Source organism: Portunus trituberculatus, chromosome 17 (genome assembly GCF_017591435.1).
Source record: "Portunus trituberculatus isolate SZX2019 chromosome 17, ASM1759143v1, whole genome shotgun sequence".
In the NCBI taxonomy this organism is placed as follows: Eukaryota; Metazoa; Arthropoda; class Malacostraca; order Decapoda; family Portunidae; genus Portunus; species Portunus trituberculatus.
The window spans coordinates 6,295,001-6,315,000 of NC_059271.1; the positions used below are offsets into that span (position 1 = coordinate 6,295,001).

At 41.9% G+C, this 20,000-nt stretch overlaps 1 protein-coding gene and 1 long non-coding RNA gene across 2 annotated transcripts in view; both read right to left on the reverse strand.

The window, feature by feature from the left end:
- Positions 1-6,406: 6,406 nt before the first annotated feature.
- LOC123505090 lies at positions 6,407-9,115 on the reverse strand. Its single transcript, XR_006675049.1, has 2 exons — positions 8,946-9,115; positions 6,407-7,560 (listed from the first exon to the last, which is right to left on the reverse strand). It is a non-coding gene; the product is annotated as an uncharacterized LOC123505090 (long non-coding RNA).
- A 2,821-nt stretch (positions 9,116-11,936) lies between these two features.
- Positions 11,937-20,000, reverse strand: part of LOC123505186 (monocarboxylate transporter 13-like) — a 27,821-nt gene continuing 19,757 nt past the window's right edge. Inside the window, exons 5-6 of the mRNA XM_045256348.1 lie at positions 12,833-13,459; positions 11,937-11,998 (exon numbers count right to left, since the gene is read on the reverse strand). Coding sequence (XP_045112283.1) covers positions 11,937-11,998; positions 12,833-13,459 — 689 coding nt within the window. The remainder of the gene's footprint in view (positions 11,999-12,832; positions 13,460-20,000) is intronic.

Below are 20,000 nucleotides of genomic sequence, written 5' to 3' on the forward strand. Positions count from 1 at the left end.
TCTATAACAACTTGGCTCAGTGACTGTGGTGTGTCCATTATAAAAGACTGGCCAGGGAACAGTCCCAATTTAAACCCAATAGAAAATTTGTGGTACATTATCAAACAACATCTGCAGGGCCGGGACGTCAGTACAATACCCAAGTTGGAGGCAGCCATTCGTGACGCCTGGATTAATATCCCCTCCACACATCTTCACAATCTTGCTGCATCCCTTTCACGTCGTCTTAAGGCTGTGTTGATGCGCAAAGGACACCCTACAAAATATTAAGTGAGTAGAAATGCTTTGAATGTATAATTTTCCATAAGTAATTGTGCCTTTACTCCATGAATTAGTCGCGTGTTTATGGTCGCCGCGTACTTTTGTCGAGTATTGTATGTATATATATATATATATATATATATATATATATATATATATATATATATATATATATATTTTTTTTTTTTTTTTTTTTTTTTTTTTTGCTTATAAGTTCATAAATATGAGAGAATGGAGGGAAGAAATTGGAGGTGGAGTAGGATGGGGGAGCATGGGAGAAATCTTCATAAGTTACTCCTAAAAACGTTTTCTGTGAAACTGTTCGCTAGCACCGCCGCTGTCCCCCAAACTTTAACCCACACTACAACATCCTTCTTGTATATTCCTTAATTAAAACAGAGGTATGAAGCTGAACCAGATGAGTAATAATTATTTCAGTGTCCCTATCTCACTTCATCACACTAATTACCGCTCAGAAAGTGTCCAGTTCGGTCGTAAAACAGCAGATTGACGTGACACTGCCGATGGCGCCTTCGGCACCCTCACCTACGAGTGAACAATATTTTCTAGGCATGAGGGGATCTCATGCCTTATCATCCTATCATGCTCCAGGAAGTCACCAATGTGTAAAAGGAGGCGTAGGCGTAGTAGATAAGATGGTGAGCGTGGGATCTGGCAGACATCAACGTGCAGGTTCGAATCTCACCACATACCGCTTTGAAGCTATGCCATTTGTCGAGTGGTTTAAAGTTACTTACATGTCACCATAATACCCAGCTTCTAGGTGATTACACAAAAGATGCGCTTGGGTGGTGATATGGGCCCTAATATGGGAACCATTATAACTAAAATTGCCTTCCCCACTAATGGGCGGAAGCTGAAAAGTGCTTCCAACATATACTCTTCAAGTATATCTACAGGCGCTATAGGCCCCCAAAAAAAAAAAAAAAAAAAAATTGGTCATATGTGAAAATTTCATACCAATCAGATAAATACAAACAGCAAGACAAGGAGTCTACCGTTGTCGAAGTTGAACCAGCTCCCGAACTAATACCAGGTAGCTATGTACTGGCTTAAGTATTCAACTAAAAAGAGGAAGAAGACAGCTCAACATAACGTTGCAGTCAGAGACAGTGTCAGAAGTTGGGATGTTTAACGTTTATTTTCTGGTTTCAATAAAAATCGCACAAGTAACGTCTCACTTTTACAGGTAACTTGTATGATGGTCACATTTCCATTCGTAGCACAATAATTATTAGAAATAACCAAATCTTATGGATATAGCAGATTACTTATATGTTCATCTGTTACTGATATGAAGCATTCCTTAATTGATCCAGCTGATTCAGATATTAAATTATAAAAGCAAAGTCAGATGAAGTAGCATCGCGGTAACGTTCCTCACGTAACTTTTGAAAATGTATATAAAATCTAAATAAAAACAAATAACAAACTGGCTGTGGCATAAGGTAGCCTGAAGTATTGGTAACATAGCATACAATAGCCATTCATATATCTTGCACACTTTTAGTAATATAATTCAGAATAGTTCAATAAGTTGTCTCCAAACGTAACGTTTATCACGATGGAGTGACCCAGTTATCAAAATAATAGCATAGTGATTTGCGACCTAAAGTTATAGTAGTTAATTTTATTTTCTTGTTCACATGTTATTTCACACAAAAGTCACTTACTTCAAATAAACATAGGCTACAAAATTTCAAGAAGACCTATTCCACCTCCCACTAGGTTACATATTGGCTACATACTGCTACAGTAGGCTTTGGAAGGCTACTTACATGAGGCTAAGCAAATTTAAGTGAGGTAAGATATAAAGATGGATACTTAATCGGGTCAGTAACAATATAAAAAATATAATGTGACTAAATAAAGTAAGACAAAACACAAAGAAATATTCGCATGATAATTACTACTAGCCTAATTTTTCTCGTATTCCTCTGTTGTTCCCCTACCAACATAAAAAAAAAAAAAAAAAAATGAAAATGCAATAAAAGAAGAAAAGTTTTGTTTATAATATTATGACGAAATATAGTAAGAGTGTGTGTGTGTGTGTGTGTGTGTGTGTGTGTGTGTGTGTGTGTGTGTGTGTGTGTGTGTGTGTGTGTGTCTATGTGCGCGCGCGCGCGAGCGTGTTGTGAGAGGCGAGGAGCGCGGGATGAATTTTCCTAGTCCGGGCGGTGGGATTGATCTCCACCAGCTACATTTCGCCGCTATTTCGCTTGTCTTCTCTGTGCAGCATGATTGAGGCGTGAATGAGTGTTTTTTAGTGTGCTCAGATGATTGCTCTAACTGATATTACCCTTTATAGTGGGAAAGGTGATGTATGAGCTGCGTGGTAGAGGAATGAATGTTGCGCGAGAGTTGGGGGAATGTGCGGTGGCGCGCGGCAAGACAAGGTGAGTTTTCGTCACCGCGGGCAGTTGGAGTCTGGCTGCACTTGAAAAACCACATTTGAGAACACGGCCATCATGTCCACCATGGCCTGCTGTTAGCGGCCATCACTGCCCATCCTGGCGACCTGTTGGTGGGCCATCACTTTCCCCCCATGTGGTCAGCATCTCTTGCACTGACCACATGACCACTTGTCCCTCATGTTCAGGAGGGATCATGTGTTCCTTCTCCTGTTCACCGTCATTTCTGGGTCCTCACTGTTCATACCGATGATGTCCTGGTTACTTAAGTGACATTGTTAGTTTAGGATAAGTTAGGTCATTGGAAATTATTCTTCAAATCAATGTATCTTAAGTGACATTGTTAGTTTAGGATGTTGGGTCACTTAAGGTTGCTAGGTTGAAAGTTAACAGTGCATATTGCTTGCTGACACAACAGTTGCTGCTTCGTTTCCTCATCTATGGTGGGTGTGGTACATCCATCATGTCAGTAGCAACCACCAACAAAACGAACGAAGTAGCAGTATATGCGACTACACGTGCGTGGGTCATATGTTGTTTGTTTACATCGGGTGAAGTGGAGTCAATGGACAGAGACACTACTATTGATTATGTTCGCCTTCAAATATACCTAAATTTCATATATTGTTAATCTTATTAATACAAAAAAAACCTCAGATATGTTTACTTGTTCAAATCATCATAACTGGATTAGTTTCAGTCCATAAGTTTCACCACTATGTTGCGGTTGGCATCCCTGCGCATATACCTAAATTTCATATATTGTTAATCTTATAAATTTCACATATTGTTAATCTTATTAATACAAAAAAGCCTCAGACATGTTTATTTGTTCAAATCATCGTAACTGGATTAGTTTGTCCATAAGTTTCACCACTATGTTGCGGTTGGCATCCCTGCACCTATGTCGCATCATAGCTACGATCGCTTAAGTCATGACTTATGTCTCGCTAACGAAAGTTTTATAAATACGGCCCCAAGAGAGAAGATGGAACATCCAATTTGTCAGCAGGGAAACCTGTGGAGACATGAAAAATTAGGAGCTGATAAATATCATCCTCACAAGCGGCTTTGCGGAAGTCAGAGATGATTGGGTCAGTAAAGGGGTCTGAGGATGCTCCCAAATCACATGTTCTGACCTTTACACAGGTACGGACACAATAGGAGAGCTCTGACTCTGCATCCAAATCCGAAACGGACGGGATGTCAATAGGGACGCGTGATCCTGCCCTTTTCGCCATATTGCAGCAAAGGCGTAACATGCCGTCTTCTCCTTCAGTCGCTGGATTCTGGGGTTCTCGATGGTGTCCAAGGTGCGGTCATTCACGGCTTGTGATCAACAACTATCTGGAAATGAGGAAGACCAAGGAGGTACATCTTACATTTCTTTAACGCCCATACCACAGCAACCAACCAAGTTATGAAGGCTGTGATACCTCTGCTAATGGTAGCTGCCAATAACCCCACGTAGCATCCAGTGTAGAGAAGTACTTCGCGCCATGTGAGACTTGCATCACGGCAGAACGAGGTGATGGGAACGGATGTGCGGGCCGTAGGACTTGCTGGTTTAGTTTTGATAGGTCAACTGTGATGCAAATTCCCCCCAGACTTCTTAGGTGTGATGACCATTGGGTGACACCACGCAGAAACTTGGTTGCCAACTGGTTCGATGATGCCTTGGTTCACCATCTTGTCCAGCATGGCCTTTGTGTCCTCCTGCCAGGCTAGTGGGATGGCGTTAGGGGTGTGGCGAGCAAAGGGCGTTGCGTCAGGTCGCAGGTGGATCTCCATGGGCGGTCCAACCATGGTGCTCAGTACCACACCGTCACCGAGGTCGTCAGGATCCACCAGTACGTCTGGAAACTCTTGCAAGAGAGTCTGTAGCCCCTCCTCGATCTGTTGTTCTTCAGCATCGACTGAAGCTGTAGAACTGCAGCTCACTGATGATATCTGGTGGGGTAAGTGGCATGGATGATGCGCAAATCACGGGCGTCGTACCAAGAAAGTAGAGCGTCATCAATATCACGGAACACATTGATATTGGTGTCAACCACAGCTGTGCCAAGGGTCAAGGTAGCCCTAAACTTCCCAGCATTATTCAGACGCTTCTTACCAGCTGTCGTCACCTCCTCCTGGCACCTGGAAAGATTGCCTTCACTGAGGCCCAGAAGGTGAAGTTGCCGCAAGCCAATGGCAGTCACCTCAGCTCCGGTGTCAGGTGTAAACTGAAGCTTGCAGTGGGCAGCAACTGGGACCTCCGAGCTGGAGACTCGGATGAACACCTTCGGAGCTCGACGTTCCGGTGCTGTGAGATGCATGTCTCGAACGCGTAAACTGCGGGCGGTTTTTCTGCTCGGAGCATGAGCGGACTCACCCGTGCTGTCGCCTGCGCGCCTCCTGGAACACACTGTTAAAATGTCCTGTAATACCACAGTTGCTACACTGCTTACCCCATGCTTTGCACTGCTTGAGACGCCCTTGCGGGTGCGGTGAACCTCCACAGCCTGTGCACCTCGTTGCACCCATCTGACGACCACGTGAAGCACTCCGAGGGCGGCGCTTGTTGGTGGAGATCCGTTTTACAACGTTCCCAGCATTGTCAAGGTCAGTCTCGGTCTTCATGGCAGATTCTTCACTGCGGCACAGTCGTAGAACATCAGGAAGGTCTGGAGGTGGATCAATGGCCAGTAACTTCCTCCGTAGGGACTGATTTGCAACCCCAGAGGTGATGCGAGTAACCAAACGCGAGTCTAAGCACTCGTCACAGAGCTCAGCATCGTCAGCTAGCTCTTTAAGGGAGACGTAAAAATCATCAAACGACTCACCGGTACCCTGGCGGCGTTCCTCGAACTTCACACGACGCAAGGTCACGTTGCGCTGCCTTTGGAAGTGTGCATGGACGAGGACGAGGATATCACCGACTGGCGTGTTGTTGTCGTCCTCTGCAATCCCGACAGCGTGCGCCAACGTCCCACGCATCTCAGGGGTGAGGCACGAGCGGAAGTGCGCCAACTGCGTCCGCACCGGCTGGTCATGAAGCTGTAGAAGCTCCTCATAGTCGGACCACGCACTACGCCATACCTTGAATTCACGTAGAGATGAGTCAGGAGAGAGCTTGTGTGGCGGTTGTGCGTGTGGTCGACTGACGTGGCGTCGTGGCGCTGGCTGCGGGGTAGTGGCGTCGCCATCTGTCGCATCATTCGAACGAGGCACCAGTACCTGGGACATCAACTGCTGTATGGTGGCGTTCTGTTCCCGTAGCAGTCGTCGGTCCTCGCTAGCTTGCTCCTGTTGAGCTTCGATTAGCGCCGTCAGCTTGTCCAGCGTCTGCGCTGCCGTCGCTTGTCCTCTTGTCTCCATGATCCTACTCACTGCGCCATGTGGTGAGTAATAATACACGTCAGCAATGTGGAATTTACTACAGCTTCGTAGTACAGGGTTGTAGGATACAGCAGCTGGAGACTGGAGATGCGACTGGGTGCTGGAGCTGGCGTGTGTCTGTCCAGGTGTGTTAGCCGAGGTTCCCACATCAGCTTTTACGGTTTCGGAGTTCACCGTCACGAAGCGAAGTGCGGAGCGTCGCGAGGTCACAATCCCTTGATTTACATCCCGGACCTGCTTGCTGCAAGATGAAGTAGACAAGGGACGGAATAGTACAGCGAAGGGATCAGCTATTGCTTTCTCAAGGTTAGGAGTAAAAATTAATCAAGTGATTCATAACCATTACAGAATCTGTGATATGGATTTAATATTTTGTTCACATAATGAACCTAAATGTCCTGCCTGTTCCCCTGAATGAAGGATATTCGTCTTCAAAACAGGATCATCACAGTCTTTTGTATAGATAAGTGAGTGCGTCTCTCAATCCTGTTTGACTGTCGTGCCTTCACTTCATACAGTGTCTTCTTCAATGAGTGCATTGCGCAGAGCTTACCCTTAGGAAAGCGTCATTCATACGACTAACAAAGTCAAAACGATAAATAAAAGTATGGTATACATTTACAGGTGTCATAATTCTATCAGGTGAATATTCATTATACAGCGTATTTACATGACGTACAAGTGTGTGTGTGTGTGTGTGTGTGTGTGTGTGTGTGTGTGTGTGTGTGTGTGTGTGTGTGTGTGTGTGTGTGTGTGTGTGTGTGTGTGTGTGTGTGATTACCTCGGATGTCTGCTGGACACCCAGCCAGTCTTTCCCCTAAGCCTAAGGAAAGAGTTCACAGCACATACTGACCGATCTTCGGGTAGGACTGAGACACCACACACTGGAACAGCGAGGTCACAATCCCTTGATTTACATCCCGGACCTACTTGCTACAAGATGAACAAGGGCTATATGTTTTAAGAAGCTCACCCATTTGTCTTGCCTGGGACTCGAACCTTGGTTGTGAACCGAGTGTGCTAAGCAATATATTACGCCGCATATGTGTGTGTGTGTGTGTGTGTGTGTGTGTGTGTGTGTGTGTGTGTGTTTTCTTTTAATGCACCACAGAGGCATATCCAGCAGGGCATGTTTCTGCTCGGTGTAAAAGGGAGAAATTTTCTCTCGTTGTTGTTGTTGTTGTTGTTGTTGTTGTTGTTGTTGTTGTTGTTGTTGTTGTTGTTGTTGTTGTTGTTGTTGTTGCTGCTGCTGCTGCTGCTGCTGCTGCTGCTGCTGCTGCTGCTGCTGCTGGTGCTGGTGCTGCTGCTGCATGCTCAAGCTGCTTTAGGGAAAAATGGTGTTCTTGGTGATGTGCATGACTGGGACGCCTTTGGCAATAAGTATCTGCAATGGGCATAAGAACCCACAGCAAGAGGCTGAAGATGTGAAGACCAGCCAGAAAGAACAATCCGGCGTTGTAGCTCCCGTACGTGTCAGTAACCACACCTGCAGGAAACAGATCAGTTAGTTGTTTAAAATACATTATGTCTGAAGAACAATTACATGTAGGAAGTAGCGACACAGGAACTCCCACACCAATATTTAGATACTAGCCAAAATGTGGTGTTTTACTTAAAACGCATTATTCAACCAATTTTCTAAAACTTTTGACTTTTTAGAATTTTAAATGTCTTTTTTTCAATTAAAAACTTAGATTTTTTTGGAAAATTAAAATAAAATACTTTACATTCCTAAACTCAAATTCTAAAAAGTCAAAGTTATAAAAAAAATGGTTGAATAATACGTTTCAAGTAAAACTGTGCACTTTGGAAAACAAAATAAAGGAGTAGTTAACGGTTAAGTACGTAAAAAAGCAAGTTTGCGGAAAATTAGCTTTAAAGAAAAACTTTACATATTAATTCATATCTCAAAACCTAGTGGACATGTCTGGATGAAATTTTTGCTCATATCACCCCTGTCATGGGCCATCTAATCCTTATAAAAAATGGTTGTACTAGCTTAAGTATTTCAGATGATGAGGGTAATACATTTCTGGCCTTTACCGCTAATTGGTCTTCTCTACACTTTCCGTGCCTCTACAGACAAGAGAAGCTTCTTTATTCTTCGTTTCTATGCTAAGATCTTCAGTGGCATATCGAAAAAGATAGAAAATATAGAATTTTCACTGAATAACTATGGTTCACTTACTTTACTACACGTCTTTGTTGATAAAATGTGTTACCCTCAAGTCTCGGTTCTTCTACCTTCAAAGTTAAAAGAAAATGTTTTCTTAATGGCGGTAAGTAAACTAAACCTAAAACAAATAATAAAAAAAATTAAAAAAAAATTCGGAAAAAGACGAAAACACCGCGATTTCTCTCTCTCTCTCTCTCTCTCTCTCTCTCTCTCTCTCTCTCTCTCTCTCTCCAAGAGACATTTAAACGGCTGACGCACATGTTTCTGTCCCTTTAAAAGTGGATTTAAAGGTAAAGGGACGACTTTCAATGCCCAGGAGATCTTTCTTATGTTAGATTAACACATTAACTTTATGAAAATGGCATAAAATGATGAATGAAAATTGATAACAGTTTCCCATGAGATGCTCCCTTAGGACAACTGTGAGAACCAATGGCAAGTGCTGCTCTGATATAACAAGCAGAGAGAGAGAGAGAGAGAGAGAGAGGAGTCATATCATTATGGGATACACAAACAGGTGACGGGGGTACTTCGGAGGGTGACAAAAGTCAAAGGGGTGCAGTAAGGAAGCAAGGAAGGAACCCATTAGTTACTCAATTGATGCTACTACCCAGCATGCATGAGTATGTGTTGCCAACTCTCACATCACAAAAAGCAACATTCACGCCACGCAGGAGTGTTGATGCGTTGCTCACCTTGCAGAGGCCCCATAGCAAGGTGCCACACAGCGCTGATCATGCCGCACAACCCTATTACCGGCAGCAGCATGTCTGTGCCCATTATTTCAATGATGATCATCGTGTTCAAAGAAAACGAGATTCCACCACCAAATATACACACGGCTAAGTTTATTATCTTCCATAAGTTTCTCGTTAATGCAAACGCTGTTGAAAATAAAGATGTGAATTATTATTACTATTATTATTATCATTATTATTATTATTAGTTATTATTTCATCATTAACATTATTATTATTATTTTTATTTTTATTATTATTATTATTATTATTATTATTATTATTATTATTATTATTATTATTGTTATTATTTCTATCATTATCATCATCATCATTATTATTATCGTCATGTAACTATCATTATTATCACCATCATTACTGTTGATGTTACTACTGTTATAATTGTGTGTAGTGAGCACAACTAACCAAGACCAAAACAAGAACTTTAACAGTTTTCCCAGTCTCTGACGTAGCGCTGAACTAATTCTGAATCAATAATGTCATCGAACCATGAATTTTCATTATGTTTTCTTTGTTTCCGCTCCAAAAGTGGGAAAGTGCTGAAGTATTAATGTATTACAGAGTAAATGTAGTAGAGCTTCCCTAAAAGAAAGAGCATGGATGGCTAGATAAATAAACGGAGAGATGAGTGAGTAATTATTTGAATGGATGGATAGATGGATGGACGCAAGGAAAAATGGATGGCTGACTGGAATGGAGGGGTGATGAGTACGTAGATGTAGGAATGGATGGGTGGATGTGTTGATGGATGGTGTGAACAATTGGATGGTTAGATGGATAGAAAGGTTGCTAGATGGATAAGTGCTTGAATTGATATATGTATGTATGGATGGACTTTTTATGTAAGAGAGGATAGCTAGCCAAGGGCAAGATAATACGGAAAAAAAAAGATAAATGTCTTGAAACCCACCTCTTAAATGAAGTCAAATCATATGAAGTTGGATATACAGACACAGGCAGGGAGTTTAACAGAGAACGATATGAGTGATCAAGAGTACTGGTTATCTCTTAACATTAGTGAGTTGGACAGAATACTGGTGAGAAGAAGAAAGCCTTCTACAAGGGAGGCATCAGTTAGCAAGCTTACAAGAGCAGTTAGCATGAAAATAGCGGTACGAGATAGCATGAGATGTATCATTCAAGCGATGAGAAAGAGGCTGAAGACAGTCTAGCAGACGAGATGATTTGATAGACAAAAAACTTTTGATTCCACTCGTATCTAATAAATCTGTGAGTAGAACCCTCCGCACATGCGAAAAATACTCTATACATGGATGGATGAGGTCCTACAGAGTTACCAGTTGAGGGCGGGGAGAAAAAATGGCGGAGGCGCCTCATAACGTCAAATATGACAAAAGCTGTTTTAGCAAGAGATGAGATATGAAATTACCAGTTTAGATTATAAGAGATGGACCAAAGATATTCAGTGTAGAAGATAGCTGAGGGGACAAGTTGAGCGTCATTGAAATAGAGGAGATAGTTGTCTGGATGGTTGTATCGAGTTGGTAGATGGAGGAATTGAGTTTTTGAGACACTAAAAACTACTCTAAGTTTTCTCTGCCTCAATAAAAAATCTTAGAAAGACCGTAAGTCAGGGGTTCTGTGGCTTGCCTGCGTGATATGTTAACTTCCTGAAGGGGTGGACGTCTCTGTAAAGACGTGGAAAAGTGTAGAGTGGTATCTTCAGCAAAGGAATGGATACAGCAAGAAGTTTGGTTTAAAAGATTATTAATGAATAATAAGAAGAGGACAGGTGACAAGACAGAACCCTGAGGAGCACCACTGTTAACAGATTTAGGAGATGAACAGTCAGTGGCCGTCAACCACAACAGCAATAGAACAGTCGAAGAGGAAACTTGATTTATAGAAAGAAAGAGAGAAACCGTAGGAGGGATATTTTGAGATCAAAGCTTTGTGCCAGACTTTGTCAAAAGCTCCTGATGTCTAACGCAATAGCAAGTTTCATTGAAATCTCTAAAAGAGGATGACCAAGACTTAGTAAGAAAAGCCAGAAGATCACCAGTAGAGGGGCCTTGACGGAAACCATACCGGTGATCAGATAGAAGATTATGAAGTAACAAAAGTTTAAGAATCCTCCTATTAAAGATAGATTCGAACACTTTAGATAAGCAAAAGATTAAAGATATAGGCTGATAGTTTGAGGGATCACAACAGTCACCCTTTTTGGGAGCAGGCTGAATATAGACAAACTTCCAGCAAGAAGGAAAGGTAAAAGTCGTTAAGCAGAGTTGGAAGAGTTTGGCCAGGCAAATGCAAGCATGGAGGAGCAGTTTTTTTAAACAATAGGAAGGGGACCCCATCAGGCCCAGAAGCCTTCTGAAGGTTTAGGACAGCTAGGGCATGGAAAACAAATTTACAAAGAACTCTAACTGATTTTAACTGAAATAGTGAGAGGGAGGAGAAGTTGGGGCAAGCCCAGAATCATCCAAGGTAGAGTTATTAACAAAGGTTTGAAAGAAGAGTTCAGCTTTAGAGATAGATGTGATGGCATTGGTGCCATCAGTATGAAATAAAGAAGCAAAAGATGAAGTTAAGTTATTTGAGATGTTTTTGGCCAGATGCGAGAAACTCGAGGGGAGTTAAATTTTGAAAGATTTTTTTTTTTTTTTTTTTTTATTAATGAAGAAGTGTTTGGCAAGTTAAAGAACAGACTTGGCACGATTCCAGGCAGAAACATAAAGTGCATGAGATTCAGGTGATGGAAGGCTCAAGTACCATTTGTGGGCAACCTCTCCATCATGTATAGAATGAGAACAGGCTGTGTGTGAAACCAAGGTTTGGAATGTTTAGGCTGAAAAAAGTGAGGAATGTACGCCTCCATGCCAGACATTATCACCTCTGTTATGGTTCCAGCACACAGAGATTGACTGATCTTTGGTAGGGAAATCTTAATAATTCCAGGGGAAATCAACATAGTATAGCCTCAGATCCCTCAAACTGTTGAAGGTAAAACACAAGAGGCACCTCCGCTTTTGGGAATTGGAAAAATAGGACAAGATACTGATATAAAATTGTGGTTGGAGGAGCCCAACGGAGAAGTTAGGGTAACAGCTTAAGTGGAAGAATGAGAGGTAAGGATAAGGTAAAAAAGATGCTTGGCGTATCTCCAAGATGGTCAGGAATACGACTAAGGTTCCTCTATTCTATATCATGGAGGATAGCAAAGTTGAAGGCTAGCTCACTAGGATGGTCAGTCAAGAGAGAGGAAAGCCAAAGTTGGTGGTGAACATTGAAATCTCCAAGGATGGAGATCTCCAGAAAGGGATAGAGGGACAGAAGGTGTTCCAATTTGGTAGTTAAATAGTCAAAGAATTTTTTATATTCAGAGAAGTTAAGGAAGAGTCAGAAAGCCCAGATAAATTTAGAATGTGACTTTTGAGTCAAAGCCAGATGGTAGAAAACTCAGAAGAGCAAATCAAGTTATGGTGCGCATAAACGCAACATCCAGATTTGGAACATATATGAGGATAGAGAAGTTAGGAAGGAACAGAAAAGGGCCTAATGTCAGATGACCCAGACACCTGTGTTTCGGTGAGGAAATTAAATTGAGGTTTAATGAAAAGATGTGGTGTTCTACAGATTAGATCTAAGATCACGAATCTTGCAGAAGTTAATGAAGGAAAAGTTGTGGGAGATGTCAAGACATTTATGATCGATACCAAGAGAGCCGTCCAACCTAGGGACATTTATAGTCCCATCTCTAAAAAGGGACTGGCTATGTTACTTTTGATGAGACATTATTAAAAAGGAACAATAGCTTCAACATGGTTTAGTTGTTCTTAGTTTGGAGTAATGATACATACCAATAAGAGTACCCACTGAGAGCACTGATGACGAGATGTACATCGCGACACATTTCCCCTTTATACACAATGCAAGGAGTATGGAGGCCAGTCTGCCTCCCAGGTTACATCCCGCAGCCAATGACAGAGAGAACGACATCTCATCGAGTGTGTAACCTTCTTCCCACATCACAAATGGCAGGAAAGTCCATATATTTACGAAGATGCCAATATTGAAGCTCACTATGATACTTAGGAGGACAGCATGAGGAGATGTGATAAGATGCAGAGTGTTGCCAGCACCCTTCAATATGTTCCTGAGAATACACAGTTTTCCTGTCTTGCCAGAGGAAAGTGCTTGATCATTTACGCTGGTTTTCCCAAAATTGAAGTAAGGGGAATCCATGTGCCATTCAACAGGGTGAAATACCATTGCAGCAACACACATGTTTAAACAAAGTCCAGAAAACATTAGAGTAGCTCCTCTGAAACTGTACGTCTTATTGAGGTAAAATATAAATGATGCTGACATCAGGAGGGATATTGCTGCTCCAGAGGACACGATGGCATTCACCAAACTTTGATGATTGGGGCAGTATGACACAGCCACGTGGATCGCACTGAAACCTAGAATTCGCTGAACACAACCTGTAAAGAGAGAGCATACTTTGCAATACACACACTCACGCATCACAAACCACAGTACCGAAAGAAAAACGCTAGAATTAAAAAGAGAATCTCGCTTTTGGAGAATCTCATGTTTTTGGAACGTCAAATTGATTGTTTGATTTAGTTTTATGGTCCAGTAACATCGTGGTCATATATGGCGCCGCTACAATATCTATAACCCCTTCAGTACCATGACGCATTTGCAGCTGTATTAATTCTGCCAAGGTATTTGGTGATTTTATATAGCTTCAGAAACTTATCTAGGGGGATGAAAATAGTAAAATCTGTGGCCATTATTAATCTTTTGACCTACATAGACCCTTCCTAATGTCAATAAATAGTCTAATCTCAAGGTACAAATGTGTTTCAGTACTGAATGGGTTAAAACAACAACGATTATAGGTTAAGGTATTGATATAAAAAGTAAAACTATAGTATGGTTAAAAGAAATAATTATAAGTTACTAAAGCTTTGAGTATGAAGAACGAAATGTGATCAATAAAAAAAATATCAACAGATTATGAAGCCTAGTAATTCATACAGGACACAGAGAATAATTCACAAAGTCCAATAGTAAAAATGACTGATAAGCTAAGACACTACGTACATATTGAAAAATTTATATCAGAGACCGAAAGCAGGCAGGCGAAGAGAACTAATGACTTCAATATCAATAGATTGATTAGAACCAAGGATTCTATATCTATAAGGATATATGGGTTCAATGAACGAACTGGAGGAATTAATTAGGGAGCTTAGCTTCTAACAGATGGTGCGCTGGTCACAGGTAGTAAAGGGGTGAGGGATGGGGGGGGTCCATCAGCGGGGAAGGATGAGTACCGTTACAAGATTCAAACAGTCAGTCAGTCACGGGAAGGAGTGCAAGGCACATAAGCCATCAACCACCTCTGCCTGGGCCACACCACGCTCAGTGCTCACTTGCACCGCCTATGTCTGTCTCGTGACCCCTTCTGCCTCTGGTGTAAGACTACCTCTCAGGCCATGGAACATTTCCTGCTTCAATGCCCATGCTTCCACTCAACATACTGGACTACGCTCCTGGCTCTCCACCCTGGCCATCACAACACTCGACCTACCCACCCTCCTGGCGGCCTCAGGCGTCTACCCTTCTTGGCAACCTGCTTATCCTTATGAGCCCTGGGATAGTCCTGTGTGGGTATCACAAGTGTGATGTGGCTCAGGCGGAGGCGGGCAAAAAACGCATGTGTGTGTGTGTGTGTGTGTGTGTGTGTGTGTGTGTGTGTGTGTGTGTGTGTGTGTGTAATTCACCTCGGTCGCCTGCTGGTCACCCAGCCAGTCTTCCCCATTACGGAGCGAGCTCAAAGCTCATAGACCGATTTTCGGGTAGGACTGAGACCACAATACACTCCACACACTGGGAAAGCGAGGCCACAACCCCTCGAGTTACATCCCGTACCTATTTACTGCTAGGTGAACAGGGGCCACACATTAAGAGGCTTGCCCATTTGTCTCGCCGTGCCGGGACACGAACCCGGGCCTCTCCATTGTGAGTCGAGCATGCTAACCACTACACTACGCGGTGTGTGTGTGTGTTTCACTGTTTGATCTGCTGCAGTCTCTGACGAGACAGCCAGACGTTACCCTACGGAGCGAGCTCAGAGCTCATTATTTCCGAAATTTGGATAGGGCTGAGACCAGGCACACACCACACACCGGGACAACAAGGTCACAACTCCTCGATTTACATCCCGTACCTACTCACTGTTAGGTGAACAGGGGCTACACGTGTGTGTGTGTTTTATTTGCCTTATAAGTTCATAACCACAAGAGAATGCATGGAAAAATTGGGAGTGGGGGAAAAGCATGGGAGAAATCTTCTTAAGTTACTCCTGAAAACGTTTTCTATGAAAGTACTCGCTTCTAACAGATGGCAGCACCGTCGCTATCCCTCAAACTTTAACCCACAACACACTTCCTCTCTGTATATTCCTTGATTAGAACAGCTAAAAAATTGACGGAAAAGATAGACAATTACAAAATACAAATAGTTAGACAGAAAACCGATACCAAGAGATAAAGAACGAAGAATGAATTATCAGCAGGTCCACAGTACATCTCATAGAGAGTTAGTTCTGAGAAAGAAATTATTGAAATTCTAAACGTTTATTTCTTGAAGCCCTTGACATCCAGGAAGATACACAGGACAGGCAGGAAAGCGAGCAAATTTCAAAATAAAAACATAAGAACATAAGAAAATTACTAATTAGGGAAGCTGCAAGAGGCCGTCAGGCCTACCCGTGGTAGTCTCTGTGTAAACAAAACTACCTAAATCCATTTATCATTCTCATTCATTAATTTGTCTAATCTTTTAAAGTTCTCTATTGACTCAGCACTAACAGCATGATTACTGAGTCCGTTCCATTCATCAACGACTCTGATAACGAGTTCCTTACCATTTCTTTCTTAAACCTTAATTTCTCAAGCTTGAACCTATCATTCATAGTTCAATCATGGCAACTGATTCTAAGAACTTTACTCATGTCCCCTTTGTTTTAAACCCTATACCACTTAAATTTTCTGTCATGTCTCCTCTTAACCTACATCTCTCTAAGGAATACAACTTTAGATCTTCAATCTCGCTTCGTATGGAATATCCCTCATCCCTTGTATGTTTTTAGACATTCTCCTTTGCAATGACTGACAGACCTATATCCAGCAGCGGAGCGTAATACGCCTCTTTGGGTCACCCCAAAATGCTCTGTTGATGACTTCTGTATTAAAGCGATGGATGCAGGAGCCCCCAAATGGTTAAGTTCGCCACTGTCTACATCCTTCCTATTATATGAGGACCAGAACTGTACAGTATAATCAAGATGCGGTCTGATCAGCGCCAAATATAACTAATATTGCTTCAGGATTTCTCCTTTTTACACTCCTAAAAATTAATCCTAACACCCTATTTGTTTTATTTCTAACCTCTATGCATTGCTTTCTTAGACTGAGATCGGAAACAATCATAACCTTGATATTACTTCGGAATTTCTCGTTTTAACATTACTAAAATTAATCCTAGTAACCTACTTGGTTTTTTCCTTGCCTCTGTGCATTGCTTTCTTAGACTGAGATCGGATCTAACTATAGCCCTTAAATTTTTATTTCCTTTACCTACACTAAGTACTTTGCATTTGTTAATGTTAATCTGCATTTGCCATCTGTCTGTCCATTCACTCATCCCATCTAAATCTGCCTGTAAGGTGATGGCATCCATATCTGACCTAATTGATCTACCTATCGTTTTGTCATCGGTAAATTTACTAATATCACTACTAATTTTATTATTCAAATCATTAATATATATATATATATATATATATATATATATATATATATATATATATATATATATATATATATTGAAAATAACAATGGCCCTAAAACTTATCCATGTGGCACCCCACTAATTACTTGGCCATACACGGTTTTAGAGCCGTTTATTACAACTTTCTGCAGCTTATTGCCTAACCATGACTTAATCCAGCCTATTATTTATCCCTCTATCCCATGCGCCCAAATCTTACTCAAGAGCCTCTGATGTGGTGCCTTATCAAAACTTTTATTCAAATCTACGTATACGCTGTCATACTATCACTATTATCTGCCACCTCAAAACTCTACTACCTAGTATAAAACTTAGCAAGTTTATAAGGCTTGACTTTCCCTTCGTAAAACCATGCTGAGAGATCAATCAAGCAGAGGTGGGCAAGAACGCTCTTATTTCCACTCCTCCGCTCTGAGCGAACTTCCAAATCGCAAGCGGGGAAGCACGAGTGTCAAAAGTTGGAAATAAGAGCGGACGCTTCAAAATCAGAGTCCACTCTTCTGCTTGCGCTCTTTATTTTTTCTCATTCTCCGCTCATGTAGTCCGCTCCTCCGCTAGCTCCGCTATTTTTTTTTTTTTTTTTTTTTTTATTATTCTCCACTCGCACCTCACCTAGGGCTCCCTCTGTGTACTTGTGCTCTCCGCTCCCTACTCTCCGCTCTCCGCTCCCACTCCCCGCTCTTCGCTCTCCGCTTGCACTCTCCGCTCTCCGCTCCCAAGTATTACGTGATGATGGTAAAGAAAAGGAGGAGGAGGAGGAGGAGGAGGAGGAGGAGGAGGAGGAGGAGACTTAACTTCCTTCGTATTAATTTACTAACTTTTGTTATATAAGAAGTTCAAATGAGGAGAAACCTCGTTCGAATCTCTCTCTCTCTCTCTCTCTCTCTCTCTCTCTCTCTCTTTCTGTGTGTGTGTGTGTGTGTGTGTGTGTGTGTGTGTGTATTCACTGTTTGGTCTGCTGCAGTCTCTGACGAGACAGCCAGACGTTACCCTACGGAGCGAGCTCAGAGCTCATTATTTCCGATCTTGGGATAGGTCTGAGACCAGGCACACACCACACACCGGGACAACAAGGTCACAACTCCTCGATTTACATCCCGTACCTACTCACTGCTAGGTGAACAGGGGCTACACGTGAGGAGACACACCCAAATATCTCCACCCGGCCGGGAATCGAACCCCGGTTATCTGGCTTGTGAAGCCAGCGCTCTAACCACTGTGTGTGTGTGTGTGTGTGTGTGTGTGTGTGTGTGTGTGTGTGTGTTTCGAGCAGGGAATTAGGGGAAGAGAGAGAGAGAGAGAGAGAGAGAGAGAGAGAGAGAGAGAGAGAGAGAGAGAGAGAGAGAGAGAGAGAGAGAGAGAGAGCCCAGCAGCAGCTGCTTCTGTTGATACTGCTGCTTATACTCATGCTGTTGCTGCTACTGGTTCTACTACTGCTGTTACTACTACTACTACTACTACTACTACTACTACTACACTACACTACAACCACTGCTACTACTACCACTGCACTACCACCAACTACTGCTGCACCACAACCACTGCTGCTGCTGCTACTGCCACTGCTGCTGCTGCACCACTGCACCACTGCTGCTGCTGCTGCAACTGCACCTGCTGCTGCTGCACTGCTGCCACACCACCACTGCCACAACCACCACTGCTGCTGCAACCAACTGCTGCTGCTGCTGCTGCACTGCTGCCACACTGCTGCTGCTGCTGCTGCACCACACCAAAACAATTGCATACACAAAACACACAACGACAACAACAACAAAAACAACAACAAAAACAACATCATCAACTACTACTACTACTACTACTACTACTACTACTACTACTGCTACTACTACTACTATTACTACCATTACTACTACTACTACTACTATTAATACTATGCCTCCTCCTTCTCTTCCTTCTCCTCCTCCTCCTCCTACTACTACTACTACTACTACTACTACTATTACTACTACTGCTGCACTGCTATTGCTGCAACCATTACTGCTACTAATACTAATATTACTGCTACTACTACTATTATTAATACTAGCTATACCTACCACTACTACTACTACTACTACTACTACTACTATTGCTTTTACTACTCCTACTACTACTACTGCTATTGCTTTACTACTACTACTACTACTACTACTACTACTACTAATAATAATAATAATAATAATAATAATAATAATAATAATAATATTGCACCACTTCTACTACTACTACTACTACTGCTACTACTACTACTACTACTACTACTACTACTACTAATAATAATAATAATAATAATAATAATAATAATATGTACTACTACTACGACTGCTACTGCTACTACTACTACTACTACTACTAATAATAATAATAATAATAATACAACTACTACTACTACTACTACTACTACTACTATTATTACTATTACTGCTACTACTACTATTATTAATACTATGCCTCCTCCTACTACTACTACTACTAAATAATATTGATGTCTCATACGTTCAACTTAGCTCTAAACCGCGAAAATTAGTAATTGGTGTCATTTACCGACCTCCAGGACAACTACAGGAAGCTGACAACAAACTATATGAACAAATAGCCAAAATTTGTTCAGAAAATAAAACCATAATTGTTGGAGATTTTAATCTTGCCGTTAACAGATGGGGCGATCCTTTAAATTCACACTCGGGACAAAATTTGTATAATAATCTTTTAGAAAGTGGTCTTGATCAACTCGTACAACATCCAACAAGAGGTGATAATATCTTAGACCTTATTTTAACAACAAATTAGGGGCGCCGTGGTACAGTGGAACCATGAGTGCTTTGGGATCCTAGAGGTCTCCAAGCGCACGGGTTCGAATCCTGTCCACGGTCTGAGTGTAGGTTGGGCTTCCTCACTCGGGGCAACGGTTTCCTAGCGGGTGGGCTTTAAGATAGGAGGTACCCTAAAAAGTATCCCCTTTAGCCCATAAATTCCCGTGAAAAGCCCACATGGTATATAAAAAAAAATGAAAATATAATTTCTAATGTAGAAGTTGGTTCCGAATTCAGCACCAGTGACCACCGGGCGATTACATTCACTGTCAAAACAAGTAAAATGCTCACAAATGTAAGTAAAAAAAAAAGTACCTGACTTTCATCGAGCTAATTTTGGAAAACT